Source organism: Phocoena sinus, chromosome 3 (assembly GCF_008692025.1).
Source record: "Phocoena sinus isolate mPhoSin1 chromosome 3, mPhoSin1.pri, whole genome shotgun sequence".
NCBI classification, from domain to species: domain Eukaryota; kingdom Metazoa; phylum Chordata; class Mammalia; order Artiodactyla; family Phocoenidae; genus Phocoena; species Phocoena sinus.
Window position 1 is genome coordinate 80,982,181 of NC_045765.1, and position 24,236 is coordinate 81,006,416.

At 45.3% G+C, this 24,236-nt stretch overlaps 1 protein-coding gene across 1 annotated transcript in view; it reads right to left on the minus strand.

Annotated features, from left to right (window-relative positions):
* MCC (MCC regulator of WNT signaling pathway) overlaps nt 1–24,236 on the minus strand; it is a 443,929-nt gene that overhangs the window by 60,623 nt on the left and 359,070 nt on the right. The window contains 2 exon segments of the mRNA XM_032626783.1: nt 12,290–12,496; nt 14,577–14,740. Coding sequence (XP_032482674.1) covers nt 12,290–12,496; nt 14,577–14,740 — 371 coding nt within the window.

The window sequence follows — 24,236 nt, forward strand, 5'->3', positions numbered from 1 at the left end:
AAAGAAGAGGTGAGGATAGATAATAAGAAAGGTGTGTTTGCAGACTGGAGAATGAGGATGGGAAACAGGAGGCTCCCACCTGATGGCTTTTGTCTCTCTTAGAGACAAGAGTTAAGGTCCTCTTCTAGGAGAGAAGGAGGGAATAGTAGCTGTCAGAAATGAGAAAGGAAGCTGACCGATAACCCAAAGAGAGAGAGAGAGAGACAGACAGACAAAGACAGAGAGAGAGAGAGAGAGAGAGAGAGAGAGAGAGAGAGAAAGAGAGAGAGAGAGGCTTACCCAACAGCACTGAGAAGTCGGCTGAGCTTTTTCATTCTAGACAGCAGACTGACTCAAGGCATTATTTTCTTCAAACCCCAGAGACCTCATGAAAATGGTAGTAAAGAATAAAAAAAGAATCAAAACCATAACAGTGAAAAGAATGTGCTTGGGGCATTAGCAGACAGAGGATTTGGGTGCATTCCTTAAAAGCAGAGTGGAAGGAAGAGTACTGATGAAAGAAACAAAATGGAAAAAGGCAAATTCTATAAACTATACGAGGGGAGGTGGCCAATCTACCCAGAAGAAGGTTGGCAGGGTTTAGATGCAGCCTCAGCAGGTACTACGAAGGACAAGAATGAGAGGTAGGGCTGGAAACAGGAGGGGTAACTGTCTGTATACAGAAATGGAAATTTCCAGCATATGACGGCCTCAGCTAAAGTAAACAGACAGTCCTCCTATGAAAAATGCATAGAAACGCTGCATAAAAAGGAACAACGAGAAAGAAATTCATTGCCAAGGTTCAAAGAAAGATAGTAAAATCTCCAGGTGCCAGAAATGAAGTGAAAAATAAGGTTAGAGAGGTTAGGAGGGAGCCGTGGGATGGAGAGCAGGGCGTGGAGTGTGCACGCCGGGGTGTGGGGCGGGGAGAGGGACAGGGGCCCCTGCAGGTCAGGCTTTTTGAGCTGATCCTCCAGCATCAAGCTGGGAGCCTTCCTGCCCGACCCATCTGTGAGAAGCGGACTCAGCGCGTTGCCCCGGAAGCCGGAAAGGAGTCCCTGGGCTGTGCAGATGGGTTAAGCCTAAGAAACCAACATCTCAGACCTGTGACACATTTGGGTGTGCAATCCAAGTTTATCCTAGCTCCCTAGTGTGGGACCCCAATCTTACAAATTCACAGTGAAAACTGGTCTGGATTTTGCCAGGCCACTCACTGCCCCAGAAACCTAACTGGTAAACCACCCAATATCATTAGAGAACAGGAAGAGACTTAAGCCTCCCATGACTAGGAGCCCAGGACCATGGAGCTGCTTGACATGGAAGGATGACTGCAGGGAGAGGAGGATGAGACAGGAGAGCCAGCAGGCTAAATCAGGAGATGATTCCACTGGAGGAGAAATCAGAATACAGCAACCAGTAAACCACATCACAATTACAAGTATGTTTAGGGCCCTTAAAGAGATAAAAGGAATTATTTCTGTACACAATAAATTACGAAACAAAAATAGGCAGATATCAAACAAGAATAGGTAGATGAAAAAAAAGCCCATGGAAAACATAGTCAATGAAATAAAATCAGTGTACGGGTTAAGCTTTAGACTGGATAAAACTGGAAAGAGAAGTAGTGAACAGGAGCACAGTACAGAGAATTCAGAACACAGCATGGGCAGCTAAAGAAGGACAAAATATGCAAGTGTCACTGAGAGGCTTCAACACACTTTTTTCTTTTTTTTTTTTTACGGTACACGGGCCTCTCGCCATTGTGTCCTCTCCTGTTGCAGAGCACAGGCTCCAGACGCACAGGCTCAGCGGCCGTGGCTCATGGGCCCAGCCGCTCCGCAGCGTGTGGGATCTTCCCGGACCAGGGCTCGAACCTGCATCCCCTGCATCGGCAGGCAGATTCTTAACCACTGCGCCACCAGGGAGGGCCTTTCAACACACTTTTAAAGGAGTTCCAGAGGACAGGAACACAGATAATGACAGAGAAACGCTATTTGAAAAGAGAACAGGTGAGCTTTCCAGATGTAGAGACCAATGTAAGTCCCGAGACTTAAGTATCATGTCAGGTGCTAAGTAGTTGTGGCAGTTTTTAGATGTGTCTGCAAATGCTTTGATAGTCTCTCCATCACTGGACTCTAGTTTCCCTCTCGTTGCACACGCCCGGCCTGAGAGATTGCATCTGATGAACAGAGTGTAGTGAAAGTGCTACCACATAACTTCCAAGGCTAGGTTAGAAAAGGCAATACAATTTTGCCAAGCTCTCTCTTGGGATGCTGGCCCTTACACGCCGCCGACTCTGTCGTGAGGAAGCACAAGCCACACGGAGAGGATGCTTGTGGGTGCTCTGACCAACAGTCCCTGCTAAGGTCCAGACAGCAGCTAGCCTCACCCACCAGACAAACGAGTAAGGAACCCTTCAAGACGACTCTGGCTCCAGCCACCATCTGACTGCGACCACATCTGAGCCCAAGAGAGAGAACAGTCCACTGGAGCCCAGTCATCCCCAGGAAGATGCAGTTAACAGTAAATGATTGTTGTTTTAGGTCTCCATGTTTGGGGTGGTTTGTTATGCAGCTGGTGCTAACTGGAAGAAGAGGATGAAAACACGGCGTATCTAGAAACACTGCGGTGCAAATGTAGGGCGAGGGGAAAGGATAAAGAGAGAATCTTAAAGCTGTCAGGTGGGGAGAGATGACACAGGCTCTGGGGCAGGGGGGTAGGTTTGTTTCACTCACTACTGTATTCAACACATTGAACAGTGTCTGACACAGCGTCGGTCTCAATACAATCTGTTGAACATCGCCAATAAAACTGTCACCCTAAAATCCAATACCTGGCCTACTACAGTAGGCTGAGTAATGACCCCCAAAGATGTCCACACCTGAATCCTGGAAACCTGTGAATATATTACCTTACGTGGCAAGAGGGAATTTGCAGGAATGAGGAAGCACAACTGAGAAGGAACACAGCCCTGATGACACTCTGATTAATAAATCTGTGTTATTTTACGCCACTGTTGGTGGTTATCTGTCTAAGCAACAAGAAGAAACTATACCCCTATCATGAAGAGTGTGGGAAAAAATAAAGATATTCTCAAAGATTAAGAATTAGGCACCCGTAGACCTTTGCTGGAAGAACTTCCCAAGGACACAGGCTTTTCAGGAATTAGAACATTGAACTCAGAAAAAGAATGGGGTAAGAGGAATAATGATAAGCACAAAAACTGGCGGAGATGTAGGGGCAGAAGGAACCTTCCTATGCTGCTGGTGAGCGGACAGATGGGTGGGCCAGTCTGGAAAGCCACACTGCAGGATTTGGTCCAAGTAAGAACATGCACACCCCAGGACTCTGCAACCTCACTCCCGGACATGTATTCCAGAGGAATTTCCACACAGGACCAAAGAGGACATGTGCACGGGACTATGCACTGGAGCGCTATTTGTGGTAGTGGGAGGTCTGGATGTCAGGCGCGGTAACCATGGTGGGGACACGACAGAATGTCAGGAGGCCATCAGACCTCATGCATACACAGCGACATGGACAGACCTTAAAAATCAGAGCGCTCGGGGGAAACAAAGAAAAAAGTCTACAGCACCACACGACTGATGTAAATTAAAAACAACACACAAAACATTGTGTATAAGTACACACATAAAAGTGAGGGAGAGGGAGTGGGAGAGAAAAGCAATACATAAATTAAAAGAGGGCCTTTTCACAATCAATGAGTATGCTTTAACAGAGGGATATAATTAGCTTATTTCTCTGCCCCGCAGGCCAAATTGAAAAGAAAAACAAATGAAAGAAAGTAAATACAAAGATGGGCAGTCGGGAGCCTGAGAGATTGTGCAGAGCCAGAGAGCGAGATGCTGGCGAGGAGGAAGAGTCTGTCGCGGACAAAGATCTCTGGGATGGGCACAGAGGTAGTTTTCTGGGAAGGCGGGCAGTTCACTGGGACAGTGAGGCAGGGGCGGGTGTAAGCAGAGCAGCTACTGGCCCTTCGCTCTCCCAGGACCATGGTAGGAGCACAGACAACGAGATGACCGAGTGTGCTGATGAAGGCATCTGTGAATGTGGTCCACAGATGAGTGACAAGCACGAAAGAAAGGTGGCACCGGAGTCCTGAGTAGGATGAGAAACATTATTAGCCATAAAAGAACGAGCCTGTTCCGCTGATGATAACGGAGGAGCGGCCGCTGTGTAGCCGTAATTTCAGGCGGTTAGGTCGTAATCCATAGTTTCACTGTGAATTGCGGCTGGCTGAGATGAGATGATTTCTACCCTGCAGCGGGCTGAGGATCGCTGGGCCGGAAAAGTTCTACTGAACGAGCTTGAGGCAGTGAGTCTGGTGGAGTCTCAAGAAAGCTGCCTCCTCTAAGTCCAGACTTTGGGAGTGTTTTGCAGAGAACCACTTCCTCCTATTGGAGATTTTATAAGACTTTTCTTTCTTGGAGCCCTCCAACAGATAAGAAATCAGAATTTATTTACAGAAGGAGGAAAGCAAGCCCAGCAGCATTTCCATTCTCTGAAGATGTGATGGGTGTACTGTGTTCTTTTGTTCTACAGCCCACGAAGGAACCTGGACTGGATTACCTAAGTGGCTGTGTCAGGGAAAAGGTCAGCGCCTTGGCTGTCTTCCTCATTTCTTACCAGCTTTCAAACAAACGGAGTCAGCTACGTGCTTTATAGCCAAGAGCTGGCCTTTACGCAGCTGGACTTCCTCACAAGAGCAGAGGCTGGAGAAGGGAGACAGGGATGGATAAGCCAACACCAGTGTCCACAGCTAAAAAAGCTGCTTCACAGTTTCCGTGGCACAGATGTGCACAAAGCCCTTTTAGAAACAGTTTCCAAAGAAGACACGAGGAAATCAGTTTTGAGGGTTCTCTACCTTGGATTGCACCTAAAGCTTCCTCGAACAACAGAGAAGAGGGGTGACAGGCTTTGCCAATAATGCTCTGTCAGGCTCAAGACAAACATATGCACACATAGCCTTTTCTCTATGAAACAGACGTATTTTGTCTTCACTTTGTGTTGTTTTGGAATGCCAGGAAGACTGATGGATGGTACCCTAACGAGTCTGGCACCCACGTTACTATAAGAGAGGATGCTTTACTTCTGGTCTTTGTGGAAGCAGGAGAAGAAATGGGAAAAAGAGCAGAAAGAACGCAGGAAAGGAGTCCAAACAATAGAAAAAATGAATGCTGCATCCCACAGTAAGGCTACCAGAGCCGAAGCTTTGGTGCTAAGAGTTAATGTCAGCATAGACCAAGGTTATTAAACTTCTGTGGGCCCCAGTTTTCTCATGTCTAAGAAGGGTATAATAGTACCTCTTGTAGAATTCTCGTGCAGACTAAATGAGATGTGCATAAATCACTACTCATCACAAGTAAATGCTCAAAACATGTTCAGTGTCACAATTCAGGCTCTGCGTCCTGCTTTGCCTTCAGAGGTACCTATTTTTAGTCCAAGAGGGGTATGTTTAGTCTGAAAATATCCAAAGAATGTTAATACTATTAATATTATTAATGTGTCCTTAAAAATAAGCTATCAAGACCACTGAAAAAAAAATGCATTGGTAGGTGGCACCTTGTAAAACAATTTTCCTTCATCGGGTAGCACAGGAAGTCCTCCCCTATGCCAGGCAATGCACCTTGCCTTTGGAGCCCCAGGGTGCCCGTGTCCTGCTAGATTCTAGGATGAGCACACCCCTCTCCGCACCCACTCCTATAGCTCGTGTGACCCTGCTGAGTGGACAGACAGGGTTGGGAACCTCTCTTGTTTCAGATGCAAGATTCATCACTGCCATACTGTGGCCCCTGGAGGAGCAGGCTCGGCATGAATAGGAAGTGCCAGAAGGCTGTGGTTCTCTCTCTTTTCACTCCACCTGTGGGGAGAGAGGTAAAGATGGCTGGAGAGGCTCTTGGAACACGCCCAGTGACTGAAGGACACTGCCTTCCCTTTCCTGTCTGGGAGATGGCTGGGATCACAACAGGGAAGTGTACGAGGGTCCTACACCCCATGCATTGATTTGGTGGCTCATGGAAGGGCCTGGGCATCTATCCTTTGAAAAAGCTTCCCAGTGATTCTGTCACGCATGTTGAGAGCTACCTCGAGATGGATGAGTGAAACCGCCAGTTTCTCTGGCACCCTGATTCCTGTCCAAGCCTATCTGGTTATCATACTCAAAGCAAATAAATCAGCTGTGTTAGGAACATCTACGGCTCAACAAATACCCATGTGCTCCCTTCATATTTCTCAGCCCCTCTACAGTTAGGTGGAGCATCTGTAGAGTTCTGGCCAATGGGCTGTGAGCAGAAGCATTCAGATATAGGGGTGAGTCTGTTCAAGTGATGTTTTAGATAATGGGTTACCATCAGCCTGGGTTCCTGAGTGAGTACATGGAGTAGAGCTGTGTGCTCATCTCTAAACCTGCATTGGACGTGCAGTGCAACCAGAAAACAAGCTCTTTTGGTGGGCCATACCACTGAAATTTGGGGGGTTAGTTTGCTACTGCTGTGTAACCTATCCTCCTCTTGACTAATACTCCAGTCACACAAAGGAAGAGCCAGCCGGGACTCCCAAACTGAGGTGGAAGGAAACACTGGAGCAAGATCGCCCTCCTCTCAGCTCCCTCCTACGAGGCCAGATTAGGGCTGGGAACGTGAAAACAGGGTGGTTGTTTTTTTTAAGATAAGTATTTTATGCATTTAAAATTTGCTAATATTGGCATCTTCTTCCTCATATAAAGAAACTCCTGGGCTTCCCTGGTGGCGCAGTGGTTGAGAGTCCACCTGCCGATGCAGGGGACACGGGTTCGTGCCCCGGTCCGGGAAGATCCCACATGCTGCAGTGCAGCTGGGCCCATGAGCCATGGCCACTGAGCCTGCGCGTCCGGAGCCTGTGCTCCGCAACGGGAGAGGCCACAGCAGTGAGAGGCCCGCGTACCGCAAAAAAAAAAAAAAGAAAAAAAAGAAAAGAAACTCCTAAGAGAAATGGAACAGGTAAGATATGAACAAATTTCCATCAAGGACAAAAGAGAATAACTGCTTGTGTGTGGATGTCAAGTTATTAAAGCTGGGAGATACCAATCATGGTCCATAATCCATACTTTATTTTTTTGTTTCTTCAATTTGAAAATTAAGGAAGAGTAGAAAGAAAAAAGAATGCCTATCTTTTCACAGCCTAGACTTACTAGCCTCTTAATATTTTAGCATGTTAGCTTCCCTTCTATTTCTGTGAATCTACTTCTATATATTAAAAACCATACAACTGTAAGAATACACACTTAAAAAAATAAACTAGGACACTATAGAAGTGTTCAAAATATCCTTTGACCCATACTCGTAGGTACTCCCCCCACCCCCATGACTATGAGATTGGCTTAAATTGTTCTCTATTTTAAATATTTTTGCATACACACATATAGAATTCAGGCACATTTACACACATATAAATTCACAGTAAATATAAAGTACTGTTTTGCAGTCCTGCATTTTCAATATACAGACAAGAAAAGTATCACGGAGAGGGAGGCTGAGTGGGAAGAGTTCACATGAGATCTAAGGCTAAATAAGGCAAAACGGAGATGAATCTTTATTTAACGTAGGTAAGGTCACAACAGTTTCACTTCTAGAAATATCTCTGCTGTTACTGATTTTTAGTTAAAAATATCAAAGTGATACTGACGTAGCCTATCATGGGAGATAATTCAGATGAAGTAAATGGCTGCTTCAGAGACAGACCAGCTCTGGACACCTCAGCATGACGCTATACATCTTATCTCCCAGTAAGGGTGGTCAGCCTAATAGTAAGTACATATTATAAATGAATTAATTAGTAGAAAGAAGTACATAATAAAACACATGGTTAACCTTTAAGGTCATTACTGTTTCTAAGCAGACTCCTTCATTTGGTTTGGACTCCTCTTTCCCTTTAAGCATGAACACCGATCGTCAAGTGCCCTTCGAGATGACGAGGGCGAACACCGAAAGTGGATTCGATCAGGTGTTCAGAACCAGTGCAGTAATTAGAAGCAGGCACCAATGGATTTAGAACTAATGGCTTTAGGGGTGGCTCTTGGGCTCATATAAGAGGATGCTCAGTAAATCACCAGAGGCGGTGCGTTTACAGGATGAGTGCTACACCTGCAAGCTGCACACGTGCCCGACCCCTCACACCTCCGAGATCCCTCCTGCATTAAAAGGACTGTAGGTAGACGCAGTGCAGCACCACCACCCCTGGCAGACTCGCAAACTTAAAAGTGGCCCAAAGGATATGACTCACAGACTTAAAAATGGCCCAAAGGGTATCAGCCTGATATCCCTAAAGGACAAGGAACTGGGAACTGAATCCAATCACACGGCCAGCAATTCAGTCAATCACATTTACAGAATTAAACCCCAATAAGAACTCTGGATTCGAAAGCTTGGGTGAACTACCCTGGTTGGCAATACTCCGAGTTGGCCACACATCACAGCACAAAGGAGGTAACAAACACCATTCAGGACTCCAGGGGAAGAAAAGAGCTGGGAGCTTTGCCTTCAGACCTCTTTCAGACTTCACCTATATGTCTCTTAGTTTGGCTGGCTCTGATTTGTATCTTTTTGCTCTAATAAAACTATAACTGACTTTGCAGAACTTTCTGAAGACTTTGTACAAAATCTCATAAAGAATGTGTGTTGCCTGTGTTTGATTCAAGTCTATGGTTCAATGGGACACAGATTCATGAGCCAGTGGTCACATCCAGTTCGCTTTACCAAACTATCTGAGGAAAGCACTGATCATTTTTGCTACATGGCAGTTGACCTAAACAATCAGGTAAAAAATACGTAATACAGAGAGGCTGGACCTGCCATCACATGTCCCTCCTATGAGTTCTCAGGGCTTCTCCTGTGTTTATCCCTCCCTATCACTTGACATGTACCATTGTAATGACCTGTTTATTTGCCTGTCTCCCAAACATCCTTCAGGCCAGGTTCTGTGTCCTGTTCATCACCGTAGCCCCTCTGCCTAGCACAGAGAAGATGACCAATCATGTTTACAAAAGGAATGAATGAACAGCCAAATGCTTCCCTTTCTAGAGTAATTAATTCTACTTTGCCTGAATTACACCCGCTCCTTTCAGTGTGAGGAAATGAGCGGTTCTATTACAGAGCACGAAGACCTAAATGATTACCTCATTTAATAATGAGCCGGGACCAGTAATAAAAACTGTCTGCCTGTTGTTCCTTAGTTACTGCTCTGCCAAGTAGCCCGATCTGTTAGCTGACATTAAAGATCTAATTTAATTAAATTTTGAACAAGGCTCAGAAAACCTCCTGAGAGCACTCTGTTTAATTACAGGCAGGGGGCAAGCACCAATCCTATTGATCTGGTCAGTTCAAATTCTATACAATGAATGTGGGCAACGAAAAAAAAAAGTGGCCTCTATTGCTTTCCAGGCAACTTTGATGAACTCTGGATTCTGAGTTGCTAGAAAGACAGGAAAGGCCAACCAGCCATGTTATCGTGTGGTACCACAAGGATGGAAATGAAACTAGACCTCAGTCATTCCTCAGAGCTATATATCATGAAGAAGACACAACGACCAACCCCAAAGACAGATTTCTCCTCAGGGGAATAAAATATATTGGGTGGTGGTAGGGAGAAGTCATCCAGCACTTAAAATCTAGCAAACTGGCATTTACAGGCATCTAGCAAATTCTGACACCCACAATTGTCTTGAAATAAAGAGAAATAAATCTAATTCACGGGTATGTATACAAATTCTGGAGGAAATTTCCAGTTGAGGAAGAGATACAAGTTCCCCAATATATTTTTATTTGGAAATATAAATTATATAAATTTATATAAAATATATAAATTTATATAAATTATATAAATTTAAATAAAGTCATATTAACTGCAAAACTTACACGGTAATAAATGTGATCAGAAGAAAGACTTTGAGTATTGTGTGTGTGTGTGTGTGTGTGTGTGTTTGTGTAGTTATTCAACGTCCATCTAAGAGTTCTAAGAGTCCTTCAAATATATAAGAATTCTTGGGGGAAGAAAGATGGTATGGTGTTAAATCTTTCCAGACTACTGAACAGGTATCTCTGAATTTCATCCCAAACGATTACTGATAGCTTTTGAGCATTTACTGCATGCCATGCGTTGGTTAAGTGCTTAGATAATTCATGAGGATTACCTAGTTTCCCTGCACTGGGTACTATTATTACCCCCACTTCACGGCGGAATAAACCGGGAGGTTAGGTAACGTACCAGAGACTCACAGTGGCTTGGGAGATCAAGCTGTGACTCCAGGTGGTCACAGAGCCCTGGCACAGGGTGTTCCTTAGTACCATCATACTATGCTGTCCTTAATACTAACCTCCAGAGTTGGAGAAAATACTCGAAGGGGAACTGGCTTTTTCTCCTTTGCTAGTCACAATCAAGGGCTGTCTTGTGCTTTAGTAAGTCAAGTGAGAGGAGGAAATTTATTCGAAACCGCAATATGTAATTAGGCCTACGACCAACATTTCCTTCACAAAGCAAGCGCCATCAGAACGTGCGCACTAAGCAAGCACAACTAATTAGGGCATTAGTCATAAAGATCAGGGAGTGTAGCCCAGGAGATTACAGGTGCTGTGGGCCTTAGCGCTAAGTCAATGTCCTCAGCTTGCCCAGAAGTCTTTGCTGACTGCAATGATTTACACCTGCTGTTACAAGGACGGAGACTGGCATCCGATACAGCTGGGTTCTGAAAATAAGCTTACGCGTGTGAGTTCACACAAAATGACATTCAGATATGAGAGTGAGGAATGCTGGCAATAGCCACAAATGAGGAAAAGAGTTGATAACATTCAAAAATAGTAATTTCTTCTGTATTCATAAATAATGGCAATTATGAAACCTGCATGTAGATTAAAAGGAGAATGATGTACGCACACTGATCTTACTGAAAAGCAAGTTAAAGAGTAATGGTGGGGGCTTCCCTGGTGGCGCAGTGGTTGAGAGTCCGCCTGCCGATGCAGGGGACAGGGGTTCGTGCCCCGGTCCGGGAAGAACCCACATGCTGCGGAGCGGCTAGGCCCGTGAGCCATGGCCGCTGAGCCTGCACGTCCAGAGCCTGTGCTCCGCAGCGGGAGAGGCCACAACAGTGAGAGGCCCGCGTACCGCAAAAAAAAAAAAAAAAAAAAAAAAAGTAATGGTGTGATCAACTGGATGTATTTTTTTCTCCTCTGTGTGCAAAATTACCAGTCACAGCACAACTCGAAAGCAAGCTTCTAATATTGCCACAATGGAGAAAGAGAATAAAGTAGGTCTAGTAATTCAAAGTGAACTTCAGAGGGAATTGTTTCTGATTGCAGAATTCACTGCTTCACCTCCAGTCCAATCACAGATCAAATTAACAGCCAAACAAAGAAGTACTTGTGGGTTCCTAAGAAAAAACTCCATCTTTGGAAAAGTGAGTGCTTTAACAACTCTGCCAAACATTTCTATCCTGAAACATCAGCTCCTTTAGTAATGGCTGTATTTCCTAAGCAAAGTGGTTCTCAAACCTGTTCAGGCCATAGAGCCATTTAGTGAGCTGGGGTGACTACCAGGAATTACACACACACACACACACACACACACACACACACTCTCTCTCTCTCTCTCTCTCAGTACACACACACACACACACACACACTCTCTCTCAGAACACACACACACACACACACACACTCTCTCTCTCTCAGTACACACACACACACACACTCTCTCTCAGAACACACACACACACACACACACACACACACACACTCTCTCTCTCTCTCTCTCTCAGAACATACACACACACACACAAATATATATATAAGATTATTAACTTTAATGAGTCTGCACTAGAGGAAAGGACATGTCACATTAGACTCAGTATGGATATGGGACAGCAGGTACTATAAGTTTCAAGAAAAATTTACAGAAGAAACTGCAAAGGGGAAATTCTGTGTATTTTTGCAAATTATAAAATATTATTATCCTACCTCAAAGGAAGAACATTTTAATTGAGCTTGGGGGAAGATGTGTGTACCCAGAGAATGGTTGAGAATCACTGCACTGGAATAATTTTTAGCATCCACTTAGATCTGCGATTGCAGAGAAGAGCGTTTTTAAAAATCTTACCTGCACGTCTCAGCGCTTTCAGAATACTTTCAAGCACGACTTCATCACCAGAAAGGGATGGTGATTCACAAGGCTAGAAATGCCACCAAATTCTTGGGGCTGCTCTTGGCTCGACCAGCTGGCTTCTCCTTTGGCCCCAGCCCCCAGGGAAAGGCCTGGCACTCACCCTCCTCCGCAGCCGGTCCCGCTCCTCCCGGATGGCGTTCATGGTGGCCTTGGTCCTGTTCAGCTCCTCCTCTTTGCTGCACAGCATGGCAGTCAGGCTCTCGTTCTCTTCCCTCAGCCCAGCCAGCTCCTTCTCCCATCGAGACCGCTCTTCAGCAAGGTTGGGATACAGGTCCCGGCCAAGGACCCCTTCGATCTCCTCCACTGTCTACAAAACACAGCCACAGAGACAAGCCAAGTGAGTTCCCTGGGAGAAACGGGAGGGGGAGAAAACAGGCCAGCCCGGGGTGAGTGTCCCCAGAGGGGTGGGTCCCACAGTCACTTCACTGCAGAAAGTAATCAAGACTAACGAGAGCCCCTGATTATCTACCCTCTCCCCATTTTCAGATGAGGCTCTGTCACTTGCCTGGGTTACAGTCTGTGTTACCCAGCAGTCCCCCCAGTAAGAAAAGCACCATCCCTTCCTGGTATTTAAGTCTATAAGTAGTGCTAACTGCCATGTCCACACAGATGTTTATCTCCCTCACCCACGGTCCAGAGTCGGTGAATACACATAACCAGACAGCAAGCCAGTTAGTGATCCCGATAAAGCAAATGTGAAGTTGCAAACTGCATACAAAATCTAACTGGAAGTTTCCTAAATTACAGGCTTCCCATGTTCCAACTCAGCAATAGGATAGGTCACATCACTGTTTACAGCTTTTAGTGTCACAACAGAATCAGAAGGTGTGAATGAGGTTCAGTCCCAAGATAAGAAAGACAAAAATAAACCTCAGTGACACAGAAAAGAGTAAGTTCATTGTGGAGGTTTCTAAGACAGGAGGGATTTAATTAATAACACAGCTATGTGCTTAAAAAGAACAGAATCTTAATACTACGTGGAGAGTGTTTTTAAAAATTCATTAAAAACACCAGTATTAATGGAGAAGAAACACGCATAAAATTTGAAAAAAAAGGGAACAACTCATTCTGTTTGCTTTCAGAAACTATTCATTCACAATTACTGTCCTTTGGAAAAGGAAACATACACCAAATGATTTGGAAAGACGAGGTGGAATTGCCATGTAGGGGTAGAGGTAGAAGGCAGTGAAGAGAAGGGATGGGAAACAGGTCTCAGAAATGGGTGGCATAAGGATGTGTCACTCTTGGATGCTCACATTGGTTCCCTGATGAGGACAGTTACCCAAATCGTGCTGCCACTTTCCACATGCAGTGCTTTGTCCTTCCTCTCAAGTAAGAGACTCATGTCCTACTCAGCCCTACTCCAGGGCCTGCTCTGTCCCTTGCTGGTTGGCAGACACCCTTGGCTTCCTCCTTCCCTCTCAATGCTAAGGCTGGGGCTAGCACCCAAGCTGACATTACAATCAAATACAGGGTCTGGAGATTCCAAAGCAAGAAATACTAGTGGTTACTTCCCCAAACCACATCAACTATGTATTTATAATTGTGATGAATAAAGATGGGAGACCAGATGTATTATAAACATGCATCGTGGTTTACCTCGAGAGACCATAGCTCTTTTGCAAAATCCAGGATTCCTGTTGATAGAAACTTGGGCCCAGAGCCCTCAAACATTTTTCAAATAACACATCACATTTTCCCTTTATATAGGCTCCTCTCAGACTTTTCAGTTTGAATTGTGATGCCTAGGTCACTAAGCTCTGGTGAAGTAACATAAAGATACCAGAGGCCCTGTATCAAGGGGACTTGACATTCCCGTCGCTCATGATGAGTTTGTGGAGATGCAGCAGATTCTTCTCACCTGGTCCCCCCTAAGCAGTAAGATGAATGCACATGAAAGGCGGGACTGAGGTCCAGTCCAGTGCACTCAGGATAGATGACTCGTTCAGGCCCTGAACGTCCCCCTCGTTAGCACCATAAATAGATAACTCCGGAAATAATATTCCAGAGACCTGAAAGCTTTAACAAAATTTCCAAGTTAATCTTACAACTTCAGAGTGCTACATGATGAACCACACTAAAATGACATGGTTCAATACTAGTGGTCTAATAGTTTCCAAGGAAGTAGTCATTTTTGCAGCAAAGCCAGTGATCTTGACTATTGATATAATGACTTTTTCTGATGTGAGTCAACCCAGCAAAAATTTATAGGGCTCCTGCTTCTCCCTGGTGGCCCAATCTTTAGTATGGCTTTCTTAGAAACACTCACTCTCTAACAGGTCTCTGAGTAAAATCACACTTCAGAAGAAAGGCATCTGATCATTTTCCCTCATATGATCTGAAAAGAGCCAGACAGAGAGGATGGGGGTTGGGGGGGGGTGTCCTACCTTAATAGCCAAGTCACAGTGCTCGCTGGCAGTGGTGAGCTGCTCGATGTGCCTGTCCACCTCTGCCACCGAGAGGCTGCAGCTACTCTTCTTCCTGCAGCAGACCACATTCTCCAGCCCCGTCAGCACCCTCTGCAGCTCCGAGTTCAGGTCGCTGCAGTTATCTGAAAGGGGATGCGGATACGAGTTAAGCAGGCAGGTGGGCGATGAGCGCTCTTCTGTTTCGCTTACGGAGAGGAACCCATTCAGGTGAAATGGATGGCAGTGGAGCTGGACGTGTCCAGGTTTAACACCGGCAGCCTGATCTCCCAGCCTGCTGGCCTTCTGAGGCCTGGGGCCAATGCAAAGGCTTTATTAAGGAGTTTCAGATCACGGCCATTTTCTAGACAGCCATGCCACGCTGCATTCTCTCGTCTTTCACTCAAAGCCAGACACATCTCAAGTTTCTCTAGTAAGAACAAAGAAGTGTCCCAGAAGGGGCTGTTAGGACTTCTGGTCAACCTTCCTGCTCAGCCATTCAGATAAGGACTGATTTCAGGAAAAGTTTCAGCTAAAAAGATCTCATAACTTTACTAAACGCAAAAAAAAACCAAAAAAACCCCAGAGTGAGCAGAGACACTAGGTGTTTAAAAAAAATAGCAACTGTATAAGGGACAGTTCTTGCCCTCAGCGAGCTTATAATCAGGACTTTTTTCCCTGATATAACCAATCAACAGGCTCTACTACTGCAATTTATACCACTTCTTCCATCGGGGGAAAACAAACTATTCTAACAAATTCCATATTGTTCTCCATGTGAATGTCTTGTAAGCAATTCTAATAATTTGATTCTGCCTTAAAAGTCTGGGTTACTTTTAATTGCTGGACACCCAGGGCTTAGTCCAGGGAGGAGAATTAATTATAATCTTAATGTGAACTAGACATATCTTAAAAGATAATTTTGGGGGGGTAAAAATCCCCTTAAGTCAAATATAAATATGTCAACCTATTTTGGATTCTATGTATCACTATGCCATTCAATTCTTATAGCAAGACAGGTGTTAACTACAGCGACTTATCAAAGTACACCTTTCCCTTACACTCGGCCTGACTCCTGTATGGAAGAAGCTTAAAGTCTTCACACTTCCCTCCTCTTCCCTTCTCATCGCAGGTTCCATGCCCTAAAATAGTCAATTGCCTTTGGCGCTCACTTGCGGAAGACTTCAAGAAAACTCCCAGCATTACAGTAAGAGAATTTCTCAGAATATTCTGGGCAACTTTATTTGACTGCCTATATCTACAAGTTACCTAAATCTAGACAGAAGCGAAGTATGAAGCTTTCACTGCAACCAATGAACACAATGATTCCCCCTCCTCTCCAACCTGTTTCCCCCACCTCTCCCAGCTCTGTGAACAGCACTACCATCCTCCCAGTTACTCTGGTTAACTCTCTGGCAACCCTGATTTCCTTTTGTTTCACACCCTAAATCCAATCCATTTTTGGACTGCAACCTCCAAAACATATCGCCAAACTGACCTCTTCTTACCATCTCCACTGACATCAGCCTTGGTCCCAGCCGCCATCATTTCTTAACTGAACCACCGGAACAATCTCCTACCTCCAGTCCCCAACACTGTAGCCAAAGTGAGTCTCTTAAGGACATAAGCTGGATCATGTTACTCCCCTGGCCCAAACCGTTATATAAACTGTCATTCAAATAAAGTCTAAACTCCTTACCAGAGTCTCTAAGGCACTGCACGATCAGACCTGTTGATGTTTCAACCCAGGCTGTACCGTGGAACTTCCTGGGGAGCTTTTACAAAACACCAATGTCCAGGCTCCACCCAGGCCAATTAAATCACAATCTCTACGAGTGGAGCTTTGGCACTGGAAAATTTTTTAGGCTCCTCAGATAACCCTAACGTGTAGTCGGGGTGGGAACCACTGGCTTCTCTGGTCCTTGCCTCATCTGTCCACCTTCCCCCGCATCACTATGCTATGTTCATGCTCCTGCCATCTCTCCATCCCTGGAAGATGCCAACCTCTCATCTGCCCCAGGGCTTCCTTTTCCTTTGTTGTTCCCTCTGCTGAGACGGAATTCTACCCAAATCTCCTCCTACATTCAGCTCTCAGCTCAAATGCCACCTCCTCACCAAGCTCTTCTCTGTCTGAAGTATGGGGTTCCATCTCTTCCCCCTTAGTCCCTGTCCTATTACCCTATCTTCTCCATGGCAATTATCACTATCTGCTCTGACCGATGTGTCTGTCATCTCTCCTCTACTAAAGTGTAAGCTTCAAGAAAGAAGGGACTTTGACCTTCCTCCTCATTTCATCTCCGACACAACACAGGCAATCAAAAGTTATTTTTAAATGACCAAATATAAATACCACATCATTATATATTTAAGAGCCAGCAAGACTAGAAATAGACTGTCAACAGCAGCATGTTTTACATCCACCTTATGCTTTTTGTCCTCAGTATGGACCATGCCCTGAACTGCTGACAACAGGAGGATAATCTCCACTGCCGAAGCCCTCTGGAGATGGATGGCAGGTGCCCATCACCAACTCAAGACAAGGAGGTCCAGAGCCAGGTGCAGCACTCCTTAGTTCCCACACATGCTGATGAAACTATCTCCCGAGCACACTTAATTCCAGGGTAACGAATGGAGAAGTTTCTCCAAAGGATCATTTACCTTGAGGTGCAGGGTTTCCTGGTACCCTGAGCTGCAGTGAACACACACCCCTGAATTATTTGGATTATTCCTGAGTGGGATGAGGAAGGAAGATGTCTCTATTCAGCCATTCATAAGGATTTCCCTAGCACGGCCCCACCTGATGCAATGATCACCCTGGACATGTCTGCTGAGGGGTCTTCACAGCAGGACTGGAGAGGTGCCACCAGGCTGTGTCCTGAGGATGTTGGGCTACAGGCAACAGGAGGCAAGTGTAGGGACCTGATCAGTCTTTCTTTCTCATTCTTTAATCAGTTGCTGAGCCCTGGTCTCAGGCTAGAAGCAGGGTACAGAGATGAGCATGAGACTTTCAACTCTGAGAGGCTCACAGACGTACGTGGCAAAAGCCACAGTCCTCTCTCCCACTACCCTGGGGAAAGTAACCACAGAGAGCATGATGCAAGTATAGGACGGAGCATCAGGAAGACGGAGGGGGGACTTCCCTGGTGGCGCAGTGCATAAGACTCCGCACTCCCAATGCAGGGGGCCTGGGTTCGATCCCTGGTCAGGGAACTAGATCCCACATGCGTGCCGCAACTAAGAGTTCGCATGACACAACTAAGGAGCCCACGTGCCGTGACTAAGGAGCCCACGAGCTGCAAATAAGACCTGGTGCAACCAAATAAATAAATAAATAAAAAGGAAGATGGAGGAGGGCATTTAAATTAACACGCAGACTGCGCACAGCTCAGGAGCATATTCTATTCATACCTAGGAGGGCTATGAATGCTTTCCTTGGTCTTAGGAAGCCCAATGGGTATCACACAGGCTGGATGATGAACCCCACACACTCTTGCCTATTACCCACTGGTTTTACATAAGCCCCACCAGTAACCAGGTGACCCCTGGCTGTCTTTTGTCAGTGTTCCCAGTTTGGGGCCTCACAGTAGGACAGGGTGGCCAGGCTGGCAGAAGCAGATATTCTGGGTCCCCTGTTGGTGCTGTCGCATAGCACCAATCACTCACCACCACTCACCCCACCATCAACGCTACTCGATACAGGGTGGCCTTATCTTTCAGTTGGTGACACATTCTTCTAAATATAGACTTTGAATAAATCCTCAGTTCCTTCCCTTGGCCTCCAATGCCCTGCACGGTATGGGCCCTGCCAGGCACTGGAGCTTCAACACTGAAGGCCAAGGTAGTTGGAGTCTTTATAAAAGACCCGAAGTTTAAGTTACGGGACCAGAGGAGCAAGATAAGCTCAGACAAGGGACCAAGAGTTCCAGAACAAACAGAAAGGGCCTCATTTATAAACCACAATGAAATACCATCTCAGGCCCATTAGGATGGCTACTATATCAACAACAACAGAAAATAACAGGTATTGGTGAGGAAGCGGAGAAATTGGGGTCCTTGTGCACTGCTGGTGGGAATAGTAAAATGGTGCAACTGCTTTGGAAAACAGTATGGCAGTTCCTCAAAAATTAAAAATAGAACTACCATGTGATCCACTGCTGGGTACATACCCAAAAGAATGGAAAGTAGGCCCTCAGACAGATCCTTGTATATCATGTCCATAACAGCCAAAAGATGGAAATAACCCGTGTCCATCAGCGAATGAATGGATAAACCAAGTGTGGTACATACATACATCAGAATATTATTCAGCCTTAAAAAGGGAGGAAATTCTGACACGTGCTACAACATGGATGAACCTTAAGGATATTAAGCTAGGTGAAATAAGGCAGTTACTAAAAAAGACAAATACTGTATGATTCCACTTATATGAGCTATCTAAAGTAGTCAAATGCATAGGGGACAGAAAGTAGGAAGGTGGTTACCAGGGGCTGGAAGGAAGGGGGACGGGGCAGGTATTGTTTGATGGGTACAATTTCAGTTTTGCAAGATAAAGAAAGTTCTGGAGATCTGTTGCACAACAATGTGAATAAAACTAACAGCACGGACTGGTACACTTAAAAATGGTTAAGACGGTAAATTTTATGTAATACGTTTTTTACTACAATGAAAAAAAAAAAAGGCTCTTCATTTAGGTGATGATCACAGTGACTCTGGTTGGATCAGCACTCTTGACACTTCAGAAAGGGCTTTCACATACATCAAGTTCCACTCCAGCAGGAAGGTGGTAAGCCTCGCTCCAAAGAGGAGGAATCTGAGACTCGAAGACACCCAGTTACTTACCCACAGCTGCACGATGGGTGGGAGGCAGGGCTCGAAGTACAGTGTCGCCCTTCTGTGTCCAGGGCTACCTTCACCACACTGCTCCAACCCAAAACAAGTACTGATATGTGGACAAGAACAAGTCAGCTCAGCCAAGCCTGTGAGGGTACCTACTCATAGCCGCTGTTTCCCAGGAAAGGCAACAGAGGACATATATCAGAATTAAAGGAGGATATTAACTGTGAGTGGACTCGGAAAAATTAACCATGTATAATGTAATTCTTAGAACAATCACTAGAAAATAACGATGAAGAGGCATAGCCAGAAACCAATAAATAAAATAAAATTCTAAAAACTATGCGGTTAACCCAAAAGAAGGAAGACAGGATGGACAGAAGAACAAAAAATTCAGAAGGGGCAAACAGAAAACAAACAGTAAACTGAAAGACCCACAATCAATCGATCATTAACTACATTAAATGTTCATAGACTCCCCAAAAGGAAGATACTGTCAGCATGGATTAAGGGCAAGACTGACACTACGGAGAAGATGGAAGTTATCAAAAACAACAACAACAACAAGAGGAAAGAACAAGCGTTGACAAGAATATGGAGAAACTGTAACCCTTGCACATTGTTGGTGGGAATGTAAAGTGGTACAGCCACTGTAGGAAACAGTTTGGTGGTTCCCAAAAAAGTTAAACATAGAATTACCATATGACCCAGCAATTCCACTCCTAGGTACATGCTCCAAAAAACTGAAAGCATAGACTCAGACAGATGCTTGTATGCCAATGTTCACAGCAACATTATTCACAATAGTCAAAAGATGGAAATAATCCAAGTATCCGTTGACAGATGAATGGATAAGCAAAATGTGGTATAAACGCATGAAAAAATATTATTCCGCCTTAAAAAGGGACAGAATTCTGATACTGCTACAACATGGATGACCCCTGAAAACATTAGGCTAAGTGAAATAAGTCAGTTACAAAGGACAAATATTATATGATTCCATTTATATTAGGTACCTGGAATAGGAAAATTCATAGAAAGTAGAAGAGGGACTTCCCTGGTGGCACAGTGGTTAAGAATCTGCCTGCCAATGCAGGGGACATGGGTTCGATCCCTGGTCCAGGAAGATCCCACATGCCGTGGAGTAGCTAAACCCATGTCACCACAACTACTAAGCCTGCGCTCTAGAGCTCGTGAACCACTACTGAGCCCACGTGCCACAACTACTGAAGCCTGTATGCCTAGAGCCCGTGCTCCACAACAAGAGAAGCCACCACAATGAGAAGCCTGCGCACTGCAACGAAGAGTAGCCCCCGCTCACCGCAACTAGAGAAAGCCTGCGTACAGCAACGAAGACCCAACACAGCCAAAAATAAATTAATTAATTAAAAAAGTAAAAATACAAAAAAAGAGAGAAGAGAGGTTACAGTAGATGAGCAAATGGGGCAATATCGTTTAATGAATACAGAATTCCTGTTTGGGAGGATAAGAAAACTCTGAAAATGGATATTGGTGATGGTTGCACAGCTCTGTGAATGTACGTAGTGCCACTGCACTGCACACTTGACATGGAACTCCGGTGTGAAGGGTCACACGAGGCAGACCCGCTGCGGCACCTCAGGCTATGCTGTGCTTTGTAAAGTAAAGCTAACGGCTCGGTTCCGTGTCCATGGGACAAAGAGGATGTCCTTTGCAGCAAATACTCATTCTTCTACCAGAGGTTATAGCTTTATAAAAATGAATTTGAGGTAGCACATAGCAAGCAACCAAGAATAAGGGAAAAACACAATGACTGGGACCAGGGAAAGGCTGAGGAAGCCAATGGAGGTGAACACAGCTGCTAGGGCTGACTCTTCTACTTAGTGCAGTGCTCCCTGGCAGCCAGGGCAGAAATGAATGATCTCCCATCAAAAAGGAGGAAGCATTCCAGTTGCACAAGGGACGCAATGTGTTTTTAACAATTAGATGCTAGAAGAGTTTAGGTACCTGGGACTTCATATGTGGTGTGAAGCGATGTGATTGTGAGTCCTTTCAGCCACAATTTCCCACATATGCAGATTTCATATGGTTTCTTCTGATACTGACTTTCAATTAAATTTAAGCTGTAGACCATTCAAGTACAACGTAAAGGGAATTCTGGGCAAGGCTAAGCTCATACAATCTTGGCACTCTGCCTTCTAGCTGTCTAATTTGCTGTAGAGATGAAACAGAGGATAAAAAAGAATAAATGGAAGGGACATCTCCCTTCAACCAGAGGATGGCAGGGTTTCATAACTGGTGCAGCCTTTTTAAAAAAACATTTTTGAATTAATTGCCAGCATTTAAAAATTATTAGAATTTACAGCTATTCCTGTAAAATTAGAAGGTCAGGAAATACCGGGCCCAGCTCTTCCCATGACAGCAGCGGGCAGAGTGGCCAGCAGCTGCCCCTTTGGACTCGTCAGGCCATGGTGCTCCACTGTTCTGCCTGCTTTCCTCACCCCATCTGCTGCCCACCGCTGTCAGTCTGCAGCACCTGTCTGGGTGGGCCATCTTTTCCAAACGCAACTTGCCCCAGTTAGACTTCCGATGGCAGCTGGAGAAAAGACAGCTCAGGTTCTATTTTTCTAATGAGAACCCAGAGCCTTAGGTTTTTAGGTTGCTGTCTGAGGGAAGACCCAAGCACCTGGGAAATCTGGAAAGGAGGCCAGAGGACACTCATGGCTATGGAAATGACGCCTCACCAGCATGCTTTCTTGGTTAAATACATACTAGTGGGCAAAGCTGGTTTTCCTCTTTCAGGATCAATTAGACCTATCCCCAGTGCTGTACACAATAAACCATACCAGAGTTGGTTCATTTTGAATATGGTGTTAAAGGCTGACTCTACTTTTGTTGAACCCCCTGTGAGAACCCTAACCCAAATAAAAATATACCTAAATAGGCTAGATGTTAGAAATATTCCCCTGGTCCTTTGATCCCAAGCAACGTGCATTTACCAGAATGAATCTGCTCCAAAATATGGTCCCAACTTCAAACGTACTTACTCCTGGGGCTCGGCATTCACTTCACAGTTAATGGTGATGTGTCTGCCTAGTTTGGAAGCCCCTCGTTCTCTTTTCATAGGTTCTTTTTAAAGCTTTGCCTTAAAATCTGCTCTTCCAGTAAGCCTTCCCCGATTACCTATAGTCTCGTATTTACTTCTTTCTTTGAGGCATCACATTCCCCATAATTACTTATTATCTGACACATGGACCCTACGAAGTCTGGCTCCGGGGAGCAAGGACTCTGTTCATCCATCCTATGTTCCTAGACGCTCACAACACTGGGCACGGAGTAGTACTCGATAAAGACCACATGAGTTGAACGTGTAAAGGTAATGAAAGACATTTTCTAAGTTAATTTTTTTTTTTTTGCTGTACGCAGGCCTCTCACTCTTGTGGCCTCTCCCATTGCGGAGCATAGGCTCCGGATGCGCAGGCTCAATGGCCATGGCTCACGGGCCCAGCCGCTCCACAGCATGTGGGATCCTCCCGGACCGGGACACGAACCTGTGTCCCCTGCATCGGCAGGCGGACTCTCAACCACTGTGCCACCAGGGAAGCCCTAAGCTAATTTTTAAAAGTATCAAGTTTTGTTTTGTTTTTTTTTTTTTTTTTTTTTCGGTACGCGGGCCTCTCACTGTTGTGGCCTCTCCCGTTGCGGAGCACAGGCTTGGGACGCGCAGGCTCAGCGGCCATGGCTCATAGGCCCAGCTGCTCCGCGGCATGTGGGATCTTCCCGGACCGGGGCACAAACCCACGTCCCCTGCATTGGCAGGTGGACTCTCAACCACTGTGCCACCAGGGAAGCCCAAAAGTATCAAGTTTTGTTAGACTGCTCACTGACAAAGTATCATCAACTTGGAAAATGTGCTTGTGGCATGCGAATGTGGTCTGCAGAACCTCTTCTCACAAAAACAATGTCCACAGCGATGGGTGGGGCTGCAGTAACACTAGTGAGGTCTGTACTTTATTACCATTATAGACGAAATAGGCTTCCGGGGCTGGTCTGGGCAGCTAACACTCCTCTATGACACTGGTTTTAAGGAAAAAGATGTCATGAGTTCCAAACAACCCAAACAACAATCCAATCTGAGACGGCATGGTCTGCTTAGAAAATAAAGGCTGCTTATCTTAGGAAAGGAGTTCATGAACCTAACAATCATGGGAGCTCATTCTGAGCAAACGTGGTGGATCAACGCCTTTCCATATCTATCTTAAACTCTAAGTCTCTTTTGGGTGCTGAAAAATTACTGAACAGTAGAGTTTGAGGGAAATATTTCAAAAGTACCACAAAGTGAAGTGGAGCCATAATCTTTCCCGCTCTCAAGCTTGGTTACTCTGTAAGGAAAGTTCTGGAATGATATTAGGTGGCCTCCTTGGCCACTCGGCCCTGCTAACATTCACAGACAGGCCTTGTTTGACCAGGCTCAGATCCCCGGGAGGAAGCGCACAGTCTCCTTAGAGAGCCCCTTGTGAGTCAATGTTCGAAACTTCTAAGCCTTCCCTGGGCTTGGTTCTCAGGGATGACCAACATCATGAACCTCCTGGGATAAATTGAGCTGCCCAGTTAAAGTAAGGAGAAGAAAAACAAAAGCAACACAGGGCTTGGGGCTGTTGCATCGTCAAGTCAGGGTACTAGTTTCAGTCCTGTCTAACTTTTCCAACCTGGGGACTGGTTTCTCAAAGTTTCAGAATCAGGTTACCAATGATCTGATTCTCCTCGAAAAATTCTCTGCTGGAATATAACTGCCTACTTAGTGCCTCATTCCTAACAAAAATCCAGTTT